Here is a 23,433-nt window from a genome sequence, read left to right as displayed (position 1 = left end):
TTGCTAGCAAATGGTTCATAAAACAGAACATGGAATATTAATGAAAGGACATTAAACTCTCATCCTGAACTATATGAACAGATCTTTCAACATAAATTTACAAAAACCTGATAGCAATAAAAAATGGTGACTTTTTGATTTAGCCATGATAAGCACACTAGCTTTCACTGATGCTAGTTCAACAGTTACATTTAAAAAGAAAATTGACTTTTAAAAGTACATATGTATTTCAGATAAAAATTAAATATTCAGTCCAATAACTTCAAGGATTTGACTGAAATTTTGGTAGCTAATTTTGGCAATCATGGGCAACTTAACAGCACATTTGAACACAGGTTTTATCAGACTCTTCAAATTCAAAAAATTCTGAAAATAAATGCTGTATAACAGTAAACAATTTATAGTTGTGGCTTTCACTAGAAGTTTCTATTCTAATCCTGTTAAATTTCAAGTCAACTACACTCTATTTCAAGAGAAAAACATCCAGTAAAATAAAATATATTTACTTACTGTTCCAGAATTAATGTACTTTTTCTTTTTTCCCTTTTTCTTTGGATTTATTACCTAGAAACATAGATGCAAATATTAAAGCAGTATGAGTTATGATTTAAAATGAAGATAAGTGTTAAGATACTTTCAATACAGGAAATAGTCTGTTTTCAGTGGATTCAAAATTATTTAGCATACTGTTTACTTACGCACCTCAATGCTGGGATATATGTATATTTCAAAAATGAAGAATTTATCTTTATGGTACCTGCTCAGTAAGCCAGTGCTGTTATCCACATTTGACAAACACAGGACTGTGGCAACAGAGGTGAGCGTTCACTAGATCTGACTGCTCAGTGAAATAGGTGAAACAATTTTCACAAGATTCTGCATTTTTCTGTATTCCAATGTTTCAGCATACCATGTCACAACTTCTTCAAGTCACAATGCACCACTTAACATTCCCCTCAATCTGTTTCCAACTTCTTTCCAGTATTATCTGAGAAACAGCAGAGTTGTTCTACTCCAAGTTTCTGTGTTTGGTGCAATGACAGGATGTGGCTGACAGGAATTACAACTATGGGGACAGATCATACGGCCCAGAACAGAAGCTAGTCACTAATTCCATGAAAATGCCAGAGACTACCCCTGACAGGCACACAGAAATTGTGGGGCTCTCCATTCACGACAATCTTCACACAACTGGACTACAGAGCATTAAACAGTTTTCTTGAATGCACTGAACCCACACCTATGATATGTCCCACTGTAGCCACCAATAAAAATTACTTCCCTTCTCATTACCTACCCATCCAAACACAAGTTTCAGTCAGTTTAAGAACACACACATTAAAATATAATGCTTTTTTCAAAATTGCACATGGAAGTGGAAGCAAAACATTAGTTTGTTAATTAGGTCAATCAGCGATCTCCTATATAACTAGGGAACTCAAATCCTTGAGGCTTATTGCCAAGTTTTACTGTAAACTACTGACAGATGTTCTGTGCATGACAAGGAATGAAAACATTCCCAGTTGAAATCTCAAGTCACTTAACTGCTATAAAATATTTAAACAATTTTGCCTGAAAATCAGAAAAATACTAATACATGTCTTCAAAAAATTCTTTGCCCCCATCAAAGTGAAATTACAGTTAAAGATTATATTCCTCACATATCACAGACCAGTTGTGAAAGGTAAGGCAGAAAGAGAGAACTATCATAGAATCACCAGGTTGGAAAAGACCCATCGGATCATCAAGTCCAACCATATCATTATTCCCAAACCACAGCAACTCTTTCTCTCCAGTATGCCACAGTTACGCAGTAAGTATTCTTCAAACCTTTTACTGCCTTACGCATACTTAAGCCCTTTTAACGCTTAAAACCCCCCAAATAACCCCTGTCCCTTCTATTAACAGTAACTTGACTGGTGAGCAATGGATTAAATCTGTGTAATGGTGATTTATACACAACGCAGTAATTCCCGTAGAAACACAACCTTAGCCAGAAAATGTCTCCTGCTGACAATTACCCAGAAGAGGAAGATGAAGGTAACAGACTGCCTGCCTCCCCTGTGGCCCTTCATTCACAGCTCTCTGGAATCCTGTGGTCAGGCCTGAGTTAGCAGCATATTTCTTGCTAGCAGTCATTAAATGCCAAAAACCAGATTAATCTGAATCGTCTGCTTCAGGTAACTCAACAATTGGCTTCTTGGGAATTGCTAGGAAATGCACTGGAGATTGGAGAAAAGTATCAAGGGAAATAAGGCATCTACTTGCTAACAAAGATGAACCAAATCACAGCTTGTTTTTCTCCTATAATTCCAGGTACTATAATTATTATATTCATGTGCTCTTTTTTTCCCTCAGATTTGATACCTTTATAAATAAACAAACATTTTTTAGCCTCTGAAAGTCTTACATCCCTCCTGCAGTAACCCAGAAAACTATATGATCTCTTACATTTTAAAAAAAAGGTCAATTGAAAAGAGCTTGTTATAGAAATGTTTCTAATCTGAAAATATGGGACAGCTACTAAAACACAAATTTCTCTACCTGCCTTGGGTCAGTCTGTAAATGCAAAACAATTTAAAAAAGAATTTGTCCAGTCTCTTTTGTTCTGATATTGCACAGACTGATCAAGTAGAAGCAGTACCAAAGTACAGAGGGTTGCAGTGTGGGGAGGCAAACATGAGATGCTTGGAAAATGTATGCTATCGCTGGAAGTAAGATATGGATACTATATTTAAGAAACTGCAAAATGACTTAAGATGTTATGACAGAATATTCCTGGTAGGGTAAGACTTATGTCAGTGATACAACAGGAGAAGACGTTTTCACTGCACACAGTAATCTGTGCTGTGACACTATCCATTGGAAATTGCTGTATTTTACAGTAACTCTGGGGATGATCTTGGATCTAAATAAGAAAAAGACCCATGGCTTTCAGTTATCTTTGTCCTGTTTTGCACAGCAGCACCTTTGCTAATCTTAAAAATAAAAGTGCAGCACAGAATTGGAGCACCTTCCTTCCCTGCATTAGTGCTTGCCTCAACCATAAGATTTGTGCTCATCTATACCAGGAATATGAAACTTTACAAAATATTTATGTCTAATGGCGGTAGTCTGAGACCAATCAAGGACAGCTGAAGGAACAACAAATATCTGTACACCATATGAAAAAGTCAAGGCTATAACTATAAAAGCCTGTCTTCTCTTTATTAGGAAGAATATGAAGAAAAAACACATTTCAGTTCTGAGAGACACTGTGCATGCAAACTGCATGATGCTGGAACTCGTGCTGCAAATACAGAAGCTGACCTAAATCCCTCAAAAAGCATACCTAAAACGTGGAAGAAGGTCTTAAGCATTTGTCATTACTGTGATGTGATGACAGTATTCTATTGCATGAGGATAAGAGTCAAGGTCTTACATAAAAGCACAACAGTCCAAGAACCAAGGCAAAATGAAGGCAGTTTCTAGTAGGATGCGCTGCCACCTCTCCCATCTTTCCCTCAGGCACTTTGACAGATGCTGTATTGCCTGGGTTATGTTGACTACTCAACTGAAACAAACATCTCATAAATTCATTGAAAAGGAGACTACAGACTTTTCAATGTGGATGAAAGGAAAACACAGCTAAACTCAAAACTGGACCATTCCTGTGTTTAATAGTATTTATAAACTCTGAAAGGGACAAAGGAGCTCATATTTTGTAATAAGTTTATTTTTACAAAGGGTCCGTCAAAGAATTATCAGGCAGACATATTGTCTAGAAATCATAAAGAAAAATCATAAAGAAAAAGCACACCAAAAAAGCTTACCCATTACATAGTTCTTTGGGTTCATGACTCCCTGACCTGATGCACTGAATATGAACTTCATACTCAGACTCTTCTAAGGTTCCTCTATTCCTGGTATATAAACACCTTAGGACACCAAATACAGCACAGACTGTACCCTGCCTAAACAGTAGGGATTTTGTGTTTTACAAATGCTTGTATCCAGAAAGGAATGATAGCAGAAATGAGAACATAATTGACTGAGAACGACAATAAAATAGTTAAAAATAAAACAAAGGCTCTTTGCAAATCTCAGTAAGTGAAACTACGGAAGACTCACAGAGCAAAGCCTACAGACTCAGCACTTCACCTTAGAGAAACTGGAAGTATCTGGCACAATCCATGCACTTTGTCTATCAGTACGTGCGAGATGGAAAGTCCTAAAACCTTTAACACCAATGGCTGGACATATGCATATGTATATTAAAATGCAGTAGCGTGTATTTTCACACGAGAATATACACGAGCTTGGAATATACATACATTTCCCATGTGAAAACTGCTACTCTTGAGCCTTTGAAGGGAGTTGTCTTTATAGTAATGCTGCTCTAATTAAGCAGACCATCCATTCCCAAATGCTACCCCCATATCAGTATCACAAAAAAGCTGTGGGGTTTTGTGTAAATGTACCAAGAATGCCTATCATCAGAATGGTGAATGAAATGCTTAGGTACTGTTGTGTACCTAAGCTCTAGGCTGCTGCCACATGAGAAAGGAATAGTAAAAGGCAACTAGACATAGCTGTCTAGCACCTGTATCATCTAAATTATGAGTAATCCTTCTTGGCTTTTGTACACACACACACACACACACAAACACACAAAAAGGAGGTGGAACTTGAAACACTCCACATTGTTTTACCATTGGAAATAAACCAATTCCTTTTACACGAATTCTGGAAGACAACTCCAAGTACAATGCAATACAGTGCAGACACTCGACACAGAACTAGACAAGTCAGCATGCGTACACAGCATAGCGTAGGTAGACTTCCTACCTCTGGTGCAAAAAGGAGGATAACCACGTTACCTCAGCACCAGATATGATGATGACATTAGAACAATCTAAGCAGAACTTATCAGATCAGATAAAGCGTAATTCTAACTCACTTGTACTGCTTCTAGCTAGGGATTGCATTCACAGTTTTTGAAGTTACTGTACTACACACCATTACCTACTAAGCTAAGATAAAGCTGAAGCGATCACAGCTCTGCATAAAAATAACAGGGACTCAAAACTGAAAATGAAATTTCTCAGATCTATAAAACATAAGCTGGAGCTTAACACTGCAGAATGTAACATATTTCCTTAGGAAGAGTCTGCAAGTTGACACTTGTTTTCAGTGACTAAATACATCTTAAATCTTTTCCTGCTATTGCCTCTCCTTATTTAACACATTTTGAAATTTCACAATACATTTCTCATTCCAGCCTGAGATTCTTCTGGGATATTAATTTGAAAATGAAGTTCTGATGCAGAAGTCTTAATGCTTAGACTTTCTTTTTTCAGTCATTTTTTTGTGTACAAATATGGGATAATTTTAAAAGAGATTTTTCCAAAAAAAAAGAAAAAAAATGCTCAAAATGCCTTTATGACACTTCAAGTTTGTGCATCTCAGTTTTTGTCTGCACACACTGATTGCTTCTGAGAATAAACTGTAGTGAATTTTGAAGATTCAGTGAAGTCTGATTTTGGAAAAAAAAGTTTACATTTTTACAATCCCCAAAATCTCAGACTAAATTAAGAAATAATTCTTAAACTAGGGATTTATTAGGTCTGAAATAAACAAGCCTGCACAATTTTGGCTGGAGAGGCGACCAAGGGGGAATGTGGATGTAGTCTGCATTCACCTACAAGATATAAAAAGGTCTTGATGCAGCTAGGAGTCATCTAAAACCGTAAAACTTTAACTGAATTGACAACTGCCCATCAATTGCAGTAACTGGCAGATATGTGAATCCTAAACTGGAAATGAGATGCAGATTTATAATAAAAGATGGTAACCAACCATATGGAAAATCATATGAATAAGTAAGCTAAATTCTCTGTCACTTGTAAGCCCTGCATCAGAACTGTCATTAGTCTGAAGTCTGCACTTCAGATCAAAGGCATGTGAACTCTGCATCTGATGTAGAAATCATCAGGTATTCTCTGGTTAAGAGAAAATAGCACACGGCACATGTAGCAGTTGGAAAAAGGAGGAATAAATGACAAATTGTTCCTACACAAATAGTGCTAATGCAGTATTTGTTCCAAGCTGTGTCAGACCAACCTGGCTGCTTGAAGCGCTCTTCTTACTCTCTCACAGCCCAGTGTGCTACACACGGATACATACCTACTTAAGTCTTTTTATGAAGCTACACTTTTAGATTCTCTGTTCCTCTTTATAAAAGGAGAAATGTGAAACAATTCTAAAGTTTGATTTTGAAAAGCACTAAGCAGATTTGACCAGTTTGCCATGAAAACATTTGGAAGCGTTCTCATTTATTTCCTGAAAGTGAGTAAATACTGACAACACTTACCTCGTACACATTGAACTGAGACTGCCCTCTTGACAACTCTCTGTAACTTGTTGTGAATTCCCCGATGAAATCATGGCTGTATTAAAAAAAAAAAAATTCAAATCAAATGCACAGCATTTAGTAATTTAAAAATGTATTACATCTATTTATGAAAAAGAGAAGCACAGCCAATGTGAACTGACACCCAAGAAGGGAGCAATATCAAAAGATGTAATTTGCTTAAAAAAATCTTTATTTCTCTCTCTGTAGTGTGTTCACTCTATTAGTAAAAAAAATTCAGTGCTGAAAACTATTAGTTTAAATATTTCTGATGGCTTCTACTCAACTTAGTCGCACAATGAGGCCTAGGTAGTAAATTAGTGATCTGACCCCACTGCAAGCTTACAGAATCTGGAGAACCTGAGTGGGCTATCAAAGACTATCACCATTTTCTCACTGGCATCACAGACTCTGAATGGTGTGCAAGACTATGTTAGAGAAAGGGAGATATTAATACTGTGAAAGGAGTAACTTAGACCAGAAAACAACAGCCCTACAAATTTGATATTGAATGGTACTTTCAAGGGGAAGACCCAAAGCTTATTTCAGCCGCTATTGTCTTCCTATCTGAGAGGAGAAGAGCAATCCACTGAGGCTACTCAGTCAAATGGTATTTGACCCCATTGGATAGCAGATCTTAATCTAACACTAAAGCAATGGTTACCAACCTTCTCCTTTCTAAATCCTGTTCTTCTTCAAGAATACATTCACCACTCCTGTGCTGTCATCCACGTTTTGAAAACTGCTTTGTCAACTCTCAATCAGGGGATGGCATACTGCAAGAAACCACTGCGAGCAGGGTAGCCATAGAGAGTGTAGTGGATGAAGGATCGCTAAGAAAGGCAGCTGGGGTCAGGGAACTGGGGGACAGAAAGCACGAGGCTGCCAGAAGTGACTGGATTGCAGGTTCATATCTCAGGGGTCTGGAGTGAAAGCAGCCACAGGGGTGAGTGCCTAACAGCTATCTACACAACTCCCAGCAGTCCCAAGACCTGTTCCATTCTCCCACTCTTCACAGCTAAATTTTCTTTCCTGCTGCTCCAACTTGCATTCCTGCCTGTCCCTGTCTTCCTCTGTTTTCACAGCTGTTCCCTAACAAGATCGTGTATCTCCTCTACCCTCTGCCTCTACATCTGGTGAGCTATGGAATTAACTTTTTTACCTTGCCTCCAATGGTAAACTAGAATAGAAAATCGAAGTTTTATGACTTTGTTACTTGTAAAATTTGCTTTTAAGAAATACAGCACATCTAATTAAGCTATAAATATTAAAAGCAAATTTAAATAAATCTGAATGTTCCAAGAAGAGGAAAAATGGAAACAATTCATAGTGACATGAAAGTTCTTTCTACATCTATTCATAATGAAATAAAATGAAAAACAATCCCCAAATATAAATCTCACTTTCTGAAACCAGTCTGAATTCACAGAATATGTAAAACAAACAATTAAAAGGCCTGGTCATCATGCTACTGCACATGAAATATGCAAACCAGCCTGTATGAAAGCTTGAGAAATACTATACGGTGAAGATACTCCCAATCACTCAGATTCAGGAGGGACCACCTCTCACGAAACACTGCCCTTCCAGTAAAGAGATCAGGAAATTTGTTCTGAGATAGACAAAGACTTTTCTTGAGAAATGCATTTTGGAGGTATCATCTCCTTTGACCATATGCATTCCAGACTGCAATGACTACTGAACCAGGGGAATAGAGGAAGACATCCATACATCCATCCATGAAACAAAGAAATATTTAACAATAATGTTAATGTTATAAATGTCCAGTATTACCTTTCAGTCAAAAAATTTTAAATTATATTTGAAAATAAATGAAAACTAAGAATATACAATTAACTCGAAAGAATTTCTTCCATGAAAGTGACCCTAAGAAGCTCAACCCAAAGCATCTTAGTGCTGTTTTCCCAAAGCACAGGTAACATGGAATGGGGGAAAATACCCAAACTCTAAGTCAAGACTCTAGAAGTCAAAGCCAAGTCAAATCAAGACTTGGAAATCAAGTATATGCATAGTAACGTTGCTTTACTGGCTGCAGAATCACTTGAAATATTCAGTATAACTTGCTTTGCTATCTTAAAGGTGTTCTGACTGTCTTTGAAGGGTTGTTCCAGCCCACACTGCACATCTCTGGAGCAAATAGATTCAGCACAGTGAAGACATCAGCTTGTGTAACAACTGCTTATGAACAGTTCATCAAAAATGGAAATTAATATAAACTGAGTCACAGCAGCATTGTACAAAATATGATAGTCTAATTCTTGAATGAGATTCACTTCAGATACATTTGACAACGTCAGAGTTAAATTAGGCACTTATGTTCTTGCTATAATCACTAGTAAGTCATAGGCAGCACCAAATAGCAATTTATTCCAGTTAGGATTCAATCAGACCATTTTCCCCTGTAAGCTACTAAAGTAGCTTATATGATTAGTTCAATCTAGTCATCTGATTTTTACATTGTCTGAAGTTACGTGGGGTGACTGCTGTCTCATCTTTCTGAGGAACTTAACGTGTAAGATGTGAGTGTTCTGCCTGCTTCTAAATTCAAAAAAGGTAGAAAGCAAAAGACAAATAAATCATACAATTAGAATAAAAAGGAATACATATAAATAGCACTCTTCACTTTTTGCTTATCAGATATTAATTTTATAGCTATTCAGAGTGGAATGTGAGTAAAAGCAGACAATCCTTCAAACTGTGAGTGTGTAGAGGCTAATGATTGCCTGAACTCCACAGTATACTGAAGATTTCACTCAGAATTGCAGCTACACAATATTTTTTTGTCAGATTTCCTCCTCTTCTTTTTAATCATACCTCAGTTTCAGATTTTGGATGAAATGGAGCAGCACATAGAATCATAGAATAGTTAGGGTTGGAAGAGACCTTAAAGATCATCTAGTTCCAACCCCCCATGCCATGGGCAGGGACAGCACATGGCATTTGGTACCTTAATAAGATATAATCTTTGGCTTTTATTAACTTGGCAATGTAATATAGTTTTTAATTTTTAGGTTATTTTCAAAAAAGTATCATAGTTTATAAAAAAACCTGTAAATGTGACATGGTTTTAAGGATTTGCCAAACCTAAGGGAGGAATATAGGATGTTAATAGAAATTCATCATTACAGTGATGTAGAGTTTTTTGGCTAAGAAGGCTTTGTTGATTTAAATCCTTGTCTTTTTAATTGTCAGAATATGTTACTTTGTCACTCCAGGGAATATCTGATCAAGAAGGATAAATTTGCACTAGCAGGTATTGATAGAGGGTAAATATGTGATAAGAATGATTATTAATCAACAGGCTTCATGATGGAACCAGAAAGACAAAAGTGTAAGCTGAGAAAGCTGAAACTAGTCAGGGGCCTTGTCAGCAAGAAAACAAATGTCAGCACAGGATAGACTTGCCTATTATGATTACAAGATCTACTGGACCCCAGAGGCTCAATATCATTAGCCATAATGCTAGAAGCAAATTGCATTACCAATATAAGGACATTACTGTGTAAAAAAATAATACAATAATACCCATCTATTTAAAAACATAAATTAAGACTATTATGAAATAATTAAGACAGACTAACTTAAAGACAAATAGATATCAGCATGTTCTTGTATTACATGCAAGTCTTAGTACCATGATTTATGAATAAAATTTCTAATCAAAGTATTAAGATACAAGCTCAAACATCTTTAAAAAGACAAGAGATATCAATCTAGTCTAATAAAAAAATCTTTTTTGTGAAAATAAAGGCAATTTGAAAGGCTAATTTCTTCAGAAAAAAAGGAACATTAGATAAATACGGTGAACTTTAATAATAACAGACCGCCCCTCTAAAATTTAGGAACAGAAATTCTGCATCACCCCCTTTCAGGCAATGATTTAAAACAGTTCCTCCAATTCTAGAGTTTACAACAATGTTTTGTTGAAGGCAGGCATGGAAATGAACATTCAAACCCAATCTAAAATTCTGATAATGAACAGGTAGTTTCTATGTTGGGAAATTTAGGCAATGATGAAGTAGCAATTGCAGGCTCAGGTATTTTATCATACCTGAAAAGCAACAGTGTATGAGGCAGTGTTGTAAGCAAAAGAAAGTAAGAGTATAAAATGGATTATCCCTCTGTTCATAAGTGTTCCTTAACTGATAACACAGCAAGTTCAAAAAAACTGACTTTACATCATGAAGCACCCCATCTTGTTTGTTCCACGTAGAAATACAGACATCATCTTTGAAATGCATTAATACATCAGTATTTATCACAACTGCAGAACAAAACAGAACTGTAGCACAGCAAAACTTTTTTTCCAGTACTTATACCTCTAAACACTCTCCAGTTGTGTTCTGGCCTCGACATGTTTATTGGTTTCAAAGTGTGCATGGATATATATAAAATATGCATGGATAACCCTGAAGTTTAACAACAGAATAATGTCTTACCTTCCATCTCTATCCCAATCATATACTTCTACTTTAATTGTCCTAAAAAATAAGAAACACACCCTATTAAGATATGTATTAAAATGTATCAGGATTGCCTTTAATATGAGTGCACCAGTGGTGCCAAATCCAGAAGGCAGTCATTTCTCATGGGGCAGAAAATAGCAAGCCAGTCAGGCTACCCAATAGATATTCATAAATTAATAGTAAAATACAGCAGAAGCTAAGGAAACAGTTAAACACATTAGAAGTTCACTCAAGATATTTTTACTTGCTGATGCTCTGAATTTTCTGTGAGTTTTCATAAAAACGATTCTTTAAACATTGAAGCATTATCAAAAATTTTAAGAACGTTAACAAGCTGGAACTTATTCTGAAGAATTCTTTGGTATCTGCTGTTACCTGGAAAAGGGATAACTACTGTGGTTTAATAAAGTCTTACATTAAAAAGCAATATATCCATAATTAAGAAGTGAGCAGAGATCGAGAGGGGCCCTTGTAACAACAAAGTACAAATTAAAAGCAATGTTCACAACACAAAATAAAGCACATTTAATGCAGTAAAGAAGTCTATTCCATACATTTTGGTTCTTAAATGAAAATAATTACTCCAGAATACAATAAAACTTCAATCTCTTCTAAGCATTATGTGGTGGTGAAAAATGAAAACTGTGAGACCCACCCAAGATTTTGTGAAGACCATGTCTGTGGTTGCAGATGAGAGGAATTTGTAGTTCTTGAAAGGCTGCAGTTTCACCCTCTTAACCCCCATCCTACCTCTCAGTAAAGGAGGAAGCTGCTTGGCTATCTGACCAAAAAGGACAGAAAAGTGTAGTGCAATTTTTTTTTAATTCCTATAAAGCCAACAGGATAGTTGTTTAGTCCTTTCATCAGACTACACTAGACAACCATGAGATTATACAACATAATCATGACTCTGGCTTCTCAGAATAAAATGGGACAAGCAGATTGCGAACAATGCGGGGAAACAATACAGAGGCAGGCTCTGGGTATCAGTTTTTCCAAACTGACAGACTACCCTGCACACTGCAGGAATATCCATCCTCTTCTTAGTGAGTCTGGAACTGATGGGCAAGCTGGTTAATAAAATGTTCAAGTCTGCCAACACATATGTACTCATTGCAAACAGTTTTTCAATAGAAGAACTAATAAGAATTTATTTCATTTAAATTCAAATTGAATGCCAAACTAGTAGATTATCCTACATACAAAATAATAAATGTATCTAAAATATATTTTCACAGCATAAAAAGTAACTAATTGGCAGATTTTTAGAGAAGAGCCTCATGAAAAAGGCCAAATACGTAATAATTTCACACAGTTTCTCAAGCATCCCTCTAATGAATCTGCAACTGGCTATTGTGTGAATCAAGATATTGAGACAGTTCAACTAAAAGTATGATCAAATAAACAAGCTCACGTACCCTCCCTATGCACTACTTCACATTTATGAGATTATAGCTCTCTAATGAAGAAATTATTACATATTCTGAGGAAAATTAAGCAAATCCTCGCCTCTTCACAATGAAATAGTGGACAGAGCTCAGTAAGAAGCATACACTAACTGAAGAATTACCCTAAAAGCAGAATGAATGTTTACTGTGATGTAATCTTAATAATTACATTATGCTCACCTTTCAGATCTATATTAGAAACCAGAGCACCGGAATTTGATCTGTGAAACTATCATCATCCAAAAAAGACTTTCGAGGTTTGTGTTTTTATGTATTACCACACTGAGCTTAGGAATCTAATCCTTACCCTTAGAAAGAAAACCTTTCAAATAAACAAACAAACTTCGGATGCTTTTTCTGGACTACCAGCAAATACTGATTTGAATTAATCTGACAGCTAATAAGTGTTTCTTCATTTGAAACACGACCGTTGTAGGTAGGATTATGAGGTTCCACAGAGCCTTTTATTCATGAGATTTTCACAGAGCACATTATGTTGAAAGCATTCAAGGTAGAATCAACATGAGAAAACAGTAGTTACATAATAATTTGAGGCATGCTATAATATTTTTTAATTATCTTTTGGAAAGCTGGAGTTATTTCAATCTGCCGCTACCACAATATGTCTTTTAATTGATGTGAAAACCTTTTTCCCTTAATATAGCTTCACGTGCACTATTTTGCTTATGCATTTTGCACATGAACCCATATATATACTTATTATGAAATTGCTACATTTTCATTGCATCTAATTGGAAGAGTACCCAACGTGGCTGATGATGACTGTACCAAGTAATTCACAAGAAGAGCGTTAGCAACATAGGAGAACCCTTTTTCCATCAGTTTGAAGGAGCATGCAGTCAAGTACTGGAAGAGTATCACAGATCAAATAAAGCAGTTAAGATCTGGTGGGAAAACTAAAAATGGCCATTCTCCCCTCCAAAATAATTATAAAAAAATACCACTTTTCTAGGGGTAAGAAAAATCACAAGTCAATTAGCATTTGACTTTTTAATAAGCAGCTTATAAAGATGGAGTTTTAAGTTTATTACTGTGAAAGCATTCTGCTCAGCTTAGTGAATATAGGCCCTTTTTAGTCTCCTGCTTTCTCGTACTCACTACCAAGATTCAATTAGTTATTTCAAGAATTGATTTGTTTATACCCTGGCATTAGCCAGTAAATTACAAGTTCAAAGAATGTCTCCCCGGAAGACTAGGATATCACAATAACTGATTAAAATAATTTTAGTGTACAAATTTAACTGAATAATTAGCCTAATAAAATAATGCAAGAGTTATGACATAGTAAAATCAAGTACTATAGTAACATAAAATGTAAATGAATTGATGGCAACCACACACATGGAAGCCGAAAATAAAACTTGAGATACAAAAGACAAGTAACTATTTAAATTCCAAATTAAAGATTGTTTGAAAGACACGCTCATAGGAAAATTGTCAATTTGAGAAATCTTACTTAATTTCTCTACATGTAGCAATATGTTTCAAGAAATGATTTGGCTTCTGCTGATGGAAATGTTAGTTCACATATAGAAGAATGCAATACTAAACTTCTTTTTATTTTAATCAGATTTTTGACCTTTAGCCTTTGAAATACCCAGAGAAGTACATTTTGCATCCCTTGCATTTTTTGCACAGTCTATGTTAAGTTAAATTGAACCCTGGCACATCTATCCATCTTTCTAGTACATTCAGCTTACATATTATGCATATTTTTATTCTAGTCTTCATATATTTCCTTCATGATTTCATCTAAATATTGCACTATACACTGCTAAAAGTATTATGACTAACTGATAAGTCTACATTTCCTCAGATTTATAATAATTCATAAATAATTTTTGTATTCCAGATTTCAGGTAGCAGACACAACTGAACTACCAGACATTTAACTGGGTGCTTAATAATAACACCAATATCCAAATGCCTTTCAAAAATATGAATGGTGACAACAGAACAAAAGCAATCAAAAGGGAGTTAAACATTTTTTCTTGTTGATATTGTTAGCAGTTAACATATCCATTTTTTATGAAGTCTAAAAATATCCATAATTCCTCAACTTAAATAATTTGGTTGTTATTATTGGTAAAATATTGGTTAAAAACCTGGTTTTACCACATTTTCCAAAGAAGGATGCTTTTGCGTGGCATCACTGCAAATGTTGAATTTGAAGAAGATGATAATTACCTTCTGTCTTTGTCATCTACTTACCTACATATTTTAAAGGCTTTCATTCTAAGCATCCTCTCACATTATGATGTCAGCCAGGGAAGACATGGAAACACTATTAAAAAAATACTTGTGCACACTAGTAGCAGTGGCCATTTTCCAAATTAGTCCTTTTTTTCCATTTCTTAATTACACCATAGACGGCAAAGAATTTTTTTTCCGAAAATTATCACTAACATATCTTAGCATATTGACTTTATTTTTCTAAATTCTTCAATATGATGAATGTTTTCCAACACATATTGTCCTTTCAAAATGCTGATTAAATATACTAAGTAACATCAGGAACTGCATCAAAAAAACTTATATATGAAAGAATACATGAGTTAGGGTGGAAAAAAATAATCATACATGCAAAGAAAGCTTAACGTATAGCTTACCGGTCATAGTCTCCATTACACAGTGCTCTGACAGAGATCTTGAATGCCTGCCACACTGGATTTAATGTATTTTTTATGACTTCTGTTTTGTGGCAGATTGTAAAACTGTAATAAAAAAAGACATATTTTATATTTCTTTACTTTCTCTTTTGTGTCACCAAACATGGAATCATAAGACCTGTAAACTGTATGCACTCATACAATGAAGAAAAAAAGACATGCAGTGCAGAGAGAAGGAAGGACTGGAGAGGACAGACCTGTTTGAGAGAGACTGAAGACTAGAGTGCTAAACAACTCTAAACCTAAAATATTTTAACTCCAATTTTGACAAGAATTACAACCATTCAGTGAGTTGTTTTAGGCAAGAGAAGCCTCCATCCTACTTGTTTATACAGGCCTTGCATAGTCAGGCACCAGTTATAGATCCACAAAGCAAGTGCTATGGTAAAAATTTAATTCTTGTTTAGTGAATAAGAAACTGAGCCAAAGGAGTCATGGTTTCCTGATGCCTGTTTCTTTTTTTCACACCTATGATTTTTTAACCCATGGCTGTCTCTGGTAAAATATATAAGCTTCTGTGAGATCAGGATCAACTTCTCTTAGTCAAAGTACAATGATGCATTTAATATATCCTGCTTTCTATAAATGACACAAAATTAAAATACTTCTTTTAAATCCACATCTTGGGAATTGAATTGTTCAACAGAAAATACAAGGCAAGGCCACTGGTGAAATTGCTACTGAAATTCTACGTAATGATATAAGTAAAGTTGTCCTTTGATGGAACATCTTTTCTTGCTTTCGAAAAGCCTACATTTTTATCATGGCTATAATTAAGAAGGCACGCCTGAAGCTAAGAGACAGAAAAGAGACCATCCTTCTGCCCCAACCTTCTGCGGAAGTACTGCCCTAACCTCATACTGGACACAGGAGACTAATAACGAATCAGTGGCTCATCACTCATCTTTTGGAAAGAAGTGGAGAAGCAGGGCGCTCAAGACCAAGAGAAACTGCATATATCACCACTCCCAGCAATGCCCAGAGAAATTCCACTAATGACCTTAATGCCACTCACAAAGGAGTGAACTCCTCCAGGTTTGCAATTTAAGATAAGTAGTGATTATTCAGGAAGCTGTTCCTATAATCTTGCCCCCAAGAGGAAAAAGGCAGGGAACAAACACACACAGCCATACACAGGTTTGTGTTAACTACTGTTCCAGTTAAACTACTGAAGCAGGTAGTATCATACATGTCTAGACTTTGGTTTGATATGATGTTATATGTGAGAACTGTAAGTTTCCAAGAAAACAACCTGTCATTAGACCCCCATCTAAGCAGCATGTTGACCAGAAGTTAGCATGTCAACTCTTAGCAGTAGAACGGGAGAGACTGAAATACATTAACAAGTTAAAGCATGAATCTCCCATTTAAGGTATTTTATAATTCTATTTCTATTTCCAAATTTGCAGTATATAATGTTTTTCACCTAAAACAATTTCTAATCTTTAGCATATTCTGAAGCTACAATTTTGTTCTATTTAAAAACATACTATGTCTCAGCAAAAGCAATGCTATTTAACTATTTTTATTACAATTAATTTTCATAGTGCTCTATATTTACCATACATTCAACTCTTAAAATCCCTAGTTGCAATATCTGATCTACTTGTTACAATAGTTTTATTTCTATACTGCACAACATGATATACTTAAATCCAACAAACATTCTAAGAGAACTATATTACCATCTGCAAATAAATAAGTTTTCTACTGTTTAGCAGAAGAAATACTTAACAGGCATCTACCTGCCATCTTCATTACTTCGATGAAATACAAGGAAAGGATCAGATTTCCCGAAGAAGTCCTTCTTGTCTAGTTTGTTCGCACAAAATTGCATTAAAACTGAATCCTGAAATGGGTAATACAGAAAAATTACATAGAACATGCAATTTGCTACACTAAAAAAATAAAACCAATCATTGACTAATAACTATACAAATAGAAAACAAAATAAATGAGGGTATCTGCCTACTGGATGTCACATTCCTGCAATGTCCTTATAGTGCAATTTGAACTACTGGAACCAATAATTCCTTGGTTGAGGGGCACAAAGGGAGACTAAATTTCTATACTAAATGCCTCGGGATTTTTCCAGTATTTTCTGACATCCAAAGTTGCATTCTGAGGGAAGTAAGTGCACAGACAAGGAACACATATTAGAATTAATTTTAAATACTCCAGTGACAAGACTAAGCCTCATTCCTTCATTGACTTAAACCTGTAGTTATCTGCTCCTGCTGTCTTTTAAAGCAAATGGCTTAGCAGCTTGCTATTAAAAGTCCAGAAGCTTCCAAAAATGAGCCTGGAAGATATCAAATACACTTATTCTGATGACAGATAAGGAGAAAAAATTCTTTGCTCTAGTCAGGCAAATTGATAGTCACACATAGTCACCCCTCTGGGCAGAGTCAAGAAAGCGAGGAGGATTCTAACCACAAATATAAACCTGCAGACTCATCACTGAGGCAGGGTCTCCTGGAAGGTTGTATTCCATAAACAGGTCTACAGGTCTAACAGCAGCTAAAGAGTAGGGAAAATGTGGGTTCACCACTGAGTGGGGCAGGGGACTAGGTGATAAAGGTCAGTTCATAGAAAAGTCCATGTTTCTCATAGCTTTCTACCCCTTGATCTTTACTGTAAGATTTGTCTTCAAGAACCTCAGGCATCTGAGACCAAGACCAAGACCCGAGAAAGTTTGGAACCAGGATAACTTGCCCTTGTTAGAGGAGGAGCAGATAAGGGAACGTTTATACAGATTGGACATATGGAAGTCCATGGGACCTGATATGTTGCACCTGTGAGTGCTGATGGAGTTGACCAATGTCACTGTGAGGCCACTTTTGATTATCTTTTGAAGTCATGATGTTCAGAAGTTCCTGACCACTGGGAACTTCTGGCACTTTGGCTTTCACAAACATCACTCCTATCTTTGAGAAAGGGCAAGGAAAAGGATCCAGGCCATTCTTTCCTCAATCCCTGAGAAGATGATAGAGCAAATGATCCTAGAAAACATTTCCAAATGCATGAAAGACAAGAAGGTGGCTGAGAGTCATCAACATGGATTTACAAAGGGGAAAATGATCAACCTGAAGCCTTCCCTCATAAAATGAGTGGCTCAGTAGATGAGGGAAGAGTAGTGGATGTTGTTTATCTTGACCTTAGCATGGCCTTAAACACTATCTCCCATAACATCCTGGCTCACAAACTGATGAATTACAGACTAGATAACGAGCCAGTGAGGAGGACTGAAAACTGGCTGAACTCTTGGGCTTCAAAGGGTCATGATTAGTGGCACAAAGTCCATCTGGAGACCAGTCACTAGTGGTGTACTTCAGGTGTCAAAAATGGGGCCAATAATATTTAATATCTCCATTAATGACCTGGATGATGAGACAGAGTAGACCCTCAGCAAGTTTGCAAATGATGCAAAACTAGAAATAGCAGTTCATACACCAGATGGTAGAGCTGCCACTCAGAGGAACCTGCACAGGCTGGAAAAACAAACCGGCATAACCTGTGGCGTTCAACAGAGGGAAATGTCCAGTATTGCACTTGGAGGAGAATAACTCCATGCACCAGTACAAGCTGCAGGCCAAACAGCTTGAAAGTAGCTTTGCAGGAAAGGACTGGGTGGGGTGGGTAGGGTGCTCTTGGTGGACACCAAGTAGACCTGTGTGCTCTTAGCAGCTAAAAGCCAATAGCATTCAGAAGACTGCTGACAGAAAGTTGAAGGAAGTGACTCAGCACAGGTGAGGCCACAGCTGGAGTACTGTGTCCAGTTCTGGGCTCCTCAGTACAAGAAACATATGGATATACTGGTACAATTTCAGTAAAAGGGTCACTAAAATTATTAAGAGATTAGACTCCCATATGAGGAAAGGCCAAGATAGCTGGAATTATTCAGGCTGGAGAAAAGAAGGCTCAGGGAGATTTTATCAATTTATATTTATACTTATATCTGATGGGAGGGAGTAAATACACTCTGCTTAGTGGTATGAACAACCGGGAATCGGTTCAAGTAGAAATACAAGAATTCCATTTAAATACAAGAAAAAAAATTTTTGCTGTGAGTGTGGCAAAACACTGAAATAGTTTCCTGGGACATATGCAAAACCTGATTGCACAGAACCCCAAACTGCTCTAAGAAGGGCAGGAGGGTTGGACTAGATGATGCCCCAAGATCTTTTCCAATCTCAACAATTCAGTGGTTCTAAACATCTTTCCCATTCTGAACGCGTGCTATAAAAGTTTTGCAAACAAATCTCTGACGTTCAGATAAGAGTTAATCCAAATACTGAATAACCTCAGGTAGTAAATATCACAGAGAAAGTATGTGACAGCTGGCAAGACAGCACAAGAGATTGTGAGAGACTGCACATGAAAGAGCATGACAGAGAATGCAAAACAGAGTGCAAAGAGAGAGAGACTGAGTCCCAGTTCTCTGCATGTGATTTTGAACTAGTCGTCATATGTGTAAAATCTAAGTGGGGTGAATCTGGAAGAACATGAAAGCTGTGGAAGGCACCTAGTATCCGTCTCCCTTAAAGGGGAAAGGAAAAAAAAAAGAATCTTGCTCTGATTATGGAATTAATGACATATTTGTGGCTTTTAAATAGTTTGTTTCAACTGGGATACAAATGCTGGTCTTGGAGGATAAACCCAGAACATCAGGGAAAAAGTTGCCTTTTGTGTCTTTTAAGGTTAGCAATAAATGCTTGAGTTGATGTCACAAGTCTCTTAAGAATGGCAGGAGCTTAACTTCTTAAGAGACATAGCACCAAAATTTCTAAAGGAAAGAATTAAGTTATGTACCCATTTTGCCATCTGATAAAAGTGTGAACATTTTGATCAGGTACTATGTAGCAAAGTCTGAGCTGATGTAAAAGAGAAAAAGATAGGCATTTTCCACCATACCTATTCATTCATACTAGTAAGATGGAAATTTCCTACTGCTAAATGGGAGTCACGTGAGACCAAGTTGACGCACTCCATTAGCATACTGTGTAGAACCAGGAGACTGCCTGGAAAATGTAAATAAGATTTGAACTCATGTGCTATTCAAATATACCTCTTCTGTGGAGAAATAATACAAAATTGACTAAGCTGGAAAGAATGTACAAAATTAAAGATTTCTTTTTACTTTAAATATCTAATGAAATTAAGAAAATAAGGCCTAAATGAATTAGCTTAGTAAAAACAGAAACATGGCTACTGCACAAATAGAAAAAAATTAACCACTTATGACATGGTATAGAAGTTAGAAGTTATACAAAAAGCGAGGCATTACACACCACCAAATCACAAAAACCAAGCCCCCAAAACAAATTTCTTCAAGCCTCAAAGTATTTTGTAGGTTTATGTATCTATTCTTGTACTGCTCAGACCCCCTGTACATTCTCATGGAATGACAGATACTGTTGCTTTCTTCATTTACAATTTGCTATCTTGTCACTGCAAATTCTTCAAAGACACGTCCTACAGCCCCATCCAATATATACCACTCCTCCTCAGATTCTAAAAGGTCTTTATTATGTCATATTTATAATCCTTCCTTATTGTTCCTTCCAGTCTGATTCCCTATGATTTACAGATTGCTGCTGGCTTATTCAGTGCTGGGCACTGAGTTGACTGAAGCAACTGAGTTGATCTGGCTGCCAGGCACTTTCTGACCATGAACCCTCCTCCTCTGTCCAATACACTTCTTCATGAATCCTAGGTGAGTGAGAAGTGATGATGCTCTTGAGGAAAGTCATGATCACACCATGTGTCTCCTCTTAACCAGCCAAATTCCCTAGTGCCTTCCCCCGATATTGTTCCATTTTCTACTAAATAAGCAAGTATCTGTCATTAATAGGCCATGGAAGTCTTCACTTTCTTTAAAGAAAACTGTTTAAACTCTTCTTTTATGGTGATTCTTTAAAATACCTTAATACTTTTTTCCCAATAAACATGAATTTCACATTTTTTAAATAGTATGACTCACTATTAGCATAAAACCTTTTAATTATAAGGTTAAAAATCCAAAATTTTACTTTCATGTTCATATAACAACAATATTCCATAACAGAAAACATTCCATAACAGAAACAGATGGATCATTGTTAAAAACAGGACACTAAAAGATTAAAATTAGATTTAAAACTAGATTTAAAACTCATCTAAAAATCAAAAACTTTGTGCTTCCTATTAGTTTTAGATAGCAGAAAACAAGAATGTCTGTTAGGAAAAAAAGTATCCTAACTTCTTACATTTATCACAAAATGCAAATTTATACATTACACCTCTGACAATCCGTTGCAGTGTAAGTCACAAAATAATTTTTATTTTATTTTTCAGAATGTAGCAAACACATACTTACTCGGCAACAGCCCAGTTCCTCTGCTGTTACTATGACTGTTCCACATTTCTTTCCAGGAATTCCTCTGCAAGGAAATACAACTGTATTACCTCAGTTCCTCAATCTCGATTATGAAAGATACAACTGACATAGAAAAACGCAAGGTAAGTTTTCAAGTGATAAAACTGATGCCATGCTACACAGAATCTCTTTCCTGTCACTTGTTCTGTATAAAAAAAGTTAGTTTATCATAAGTGTGTTGGTAAATCCATTGCATATTTATTCTCACTATCAGCAAACAACCAGTTTCAATTTTTAAGGAAATAGCATAAAAAGTTTAAATGGGATGACACAACATCAGAAATTTATGTTTTCCAACCTCCCACTTATGTTCATTTAGGGATTACTCTACATCTTCCTGGTTTGTGAAATGCATCCTTTTGCGAACTCTCCTTAAACAAAATACCTAAAATATATTTAAAACCAAACACCAGCCTCATTTTACCGAAATTATTCTGAAACGTTTCTTAAGACACATAAAAATCTCACCATCCTATCAGACAGAGTAGCTGCAAAACAAATTATAAGTCACCCGGACAGCAACTAAAAACATGTTGCTGAAACACCAGAGAGCACAGAATAGATCCTTAGCACAAAAAGAACAATATAGGAACAGAAAAGCCACACATAATCTGACAATATTCAGCGGCAGCAACCTTTTAGGGGGCAGGGGGATGGGAATTTAGATGCAACTTTTTGTATGATGCTTTACTATAATTGAGAAGCTCTGCAATAACCTAAAATCTCTTAGTATGCCCATTAGCACAGATCTTGGCAATTACTTCTAATGTTTTTCAAAACTAATGCTATTGCTTATGCTCATTTTATTTCTAGTTCTTTCTTTCTTTACATCTTTCTTTAAAATAAGTATCTGAGAAAAATTACTTTCCAAGAAGACATGAAGATAAAATTATAATTTCAGAATTGTTTTATTTTCTAGTTTTTTCTAAGAGAATTAGAGGGTACTCCTGCTCTTCCATTATGACAAAACATTTACTGTTATTCTTATTTCGCTTACTAGCTTAATACTTTTGAAATTTTTTACAATGATCTACAGCTTTAAATAAGTTTAGCAAGACTATGGTATAATAAAGAATTGGTGGGTAAATAGGTCTTAAAAGTAGATAAAAGAAAATACACTACTTGGCAATTCAGCATATATACCAGTACTTCAAATTGCCAGGGAAATAATGACTAAAATCTACTTGAAGATAACCATGTCAGAGTTCCACTTGTTTAAATCCATAATGCAGAACGACTGCCTATTTTATTTAGATTAAAGTAATAGATGGTATTGAGCAGTCCTGGAACTGGTTCCATAGCATGTATGTGACAATATAGAATTTATGTTCAGGCAACCAATTTCTCAGGGTAAGTTTCTCTGGAAAGGGTTACAGATCAGGTTTTGTGAGGTAATAATGACACAATCTATATTGCACAATCACTGTCAACTCCGACACTCAGTGCTAGTTATCTGACACCCAGATATAGAAAATGTGCCAGTCTAAGTACAAGTAGGGTGCAAACTGAATGAAGGAAGGTAAAGTGTGAGGAAGATCTACATTTCAATTGGTCCTACTAGTCTGAGAGCCCAGAACCTGTAGTTGTTCTACAATGATCACCTCTCTTTACATTGTTTAAAATCCTTTGCTGGCAGACGTTGTTGTGGCATAGGTTCACCTGAGGCTTCTGATAATAAAAGCTACACATTGAGACTTTGTCTTTAGAACAAAATGAGCAAGGAAAGATGGCAGAAGATGGCAAAATAATTGAATAAATTATTTGCTCTGTCAAATACTAACTGTTAAAGGAGCTGTACAAAAAAAATGACAGAGCAAATAATTTAACTGTTAAAGGAGCTGTACAAAAAAAACAACATCAAATGAAAGGTCCTCAAGAACACTTCCATGTTTCTAGACAGGATACAGTCTTGAGAGTAATTATTGTCTCCCGAGAACAAATGATTCCACGATGAAGACACCACATCTGCAGCACCCAGAGGAGTTTGAAAGGACATTCT

The 23,433-nt window shown here is 36.0% G+C and overlaps 1 protein-coding gene across 2 annotated transcripts in view; it reads right to left on the bottom strand.

Moving 5' to 3' along the window:
- Positions 1-23,433, bottom strand: part of CPNE8 (copine 8) — a 102,185-nt gene that overhangs the window by 31,520 nt on the left and 47,232 nt on the right. For both annotated transcript variants that reach the window (XM_069849869.1, XM_069849864.1), the window contains exons 7-12: positions 21,375-21,438; positions 16,762-16,865; positions 14,957-15,061; positions 10,852-10,893; positions 6,353-6,428; positions 511-564 (exon numbers count right to left, since the gene is read on the bottom strand). In XM_069849869.1, the coding sequence (XP_069705970.1) occupies positions 511-564; positions 6,353-6,428; positions 10,852-10,893; positions 14,957-15,061; positions 16,762-16,865; positions 21,375-21,438 (445 nt within the window). The remainder of the gene's footprint in view (positions 1-510; positions 565-6,352; positions 6,429-10,851; positions 10,894-14,956; positions 15,062-16,761; positions 16,866-21,374; positions 21,439-23,433) is intronic.

The sequence above is a fragment of the Phaenicophaeus curvirostris genome, chromosome 1 (genome assembly GCF_032191515.1).
Source record: "Phaenicophaeus curvirostris isolate KB17595 chromosome 1, BPBGC_Pcur_1.0, whole genome shotgun sequence".
Lineage (NCBI taxonomy): Eukaryota > Metazoa > Chordata > Aves > Cuculiformes > Cuculidae > Phaenicophaeus > Phaenicophaeus curvirostris.
Note: the sequence above shows the minus strand (reverse complement) of the source record. Positions and strands in the feature narration are given on the sequence as shown.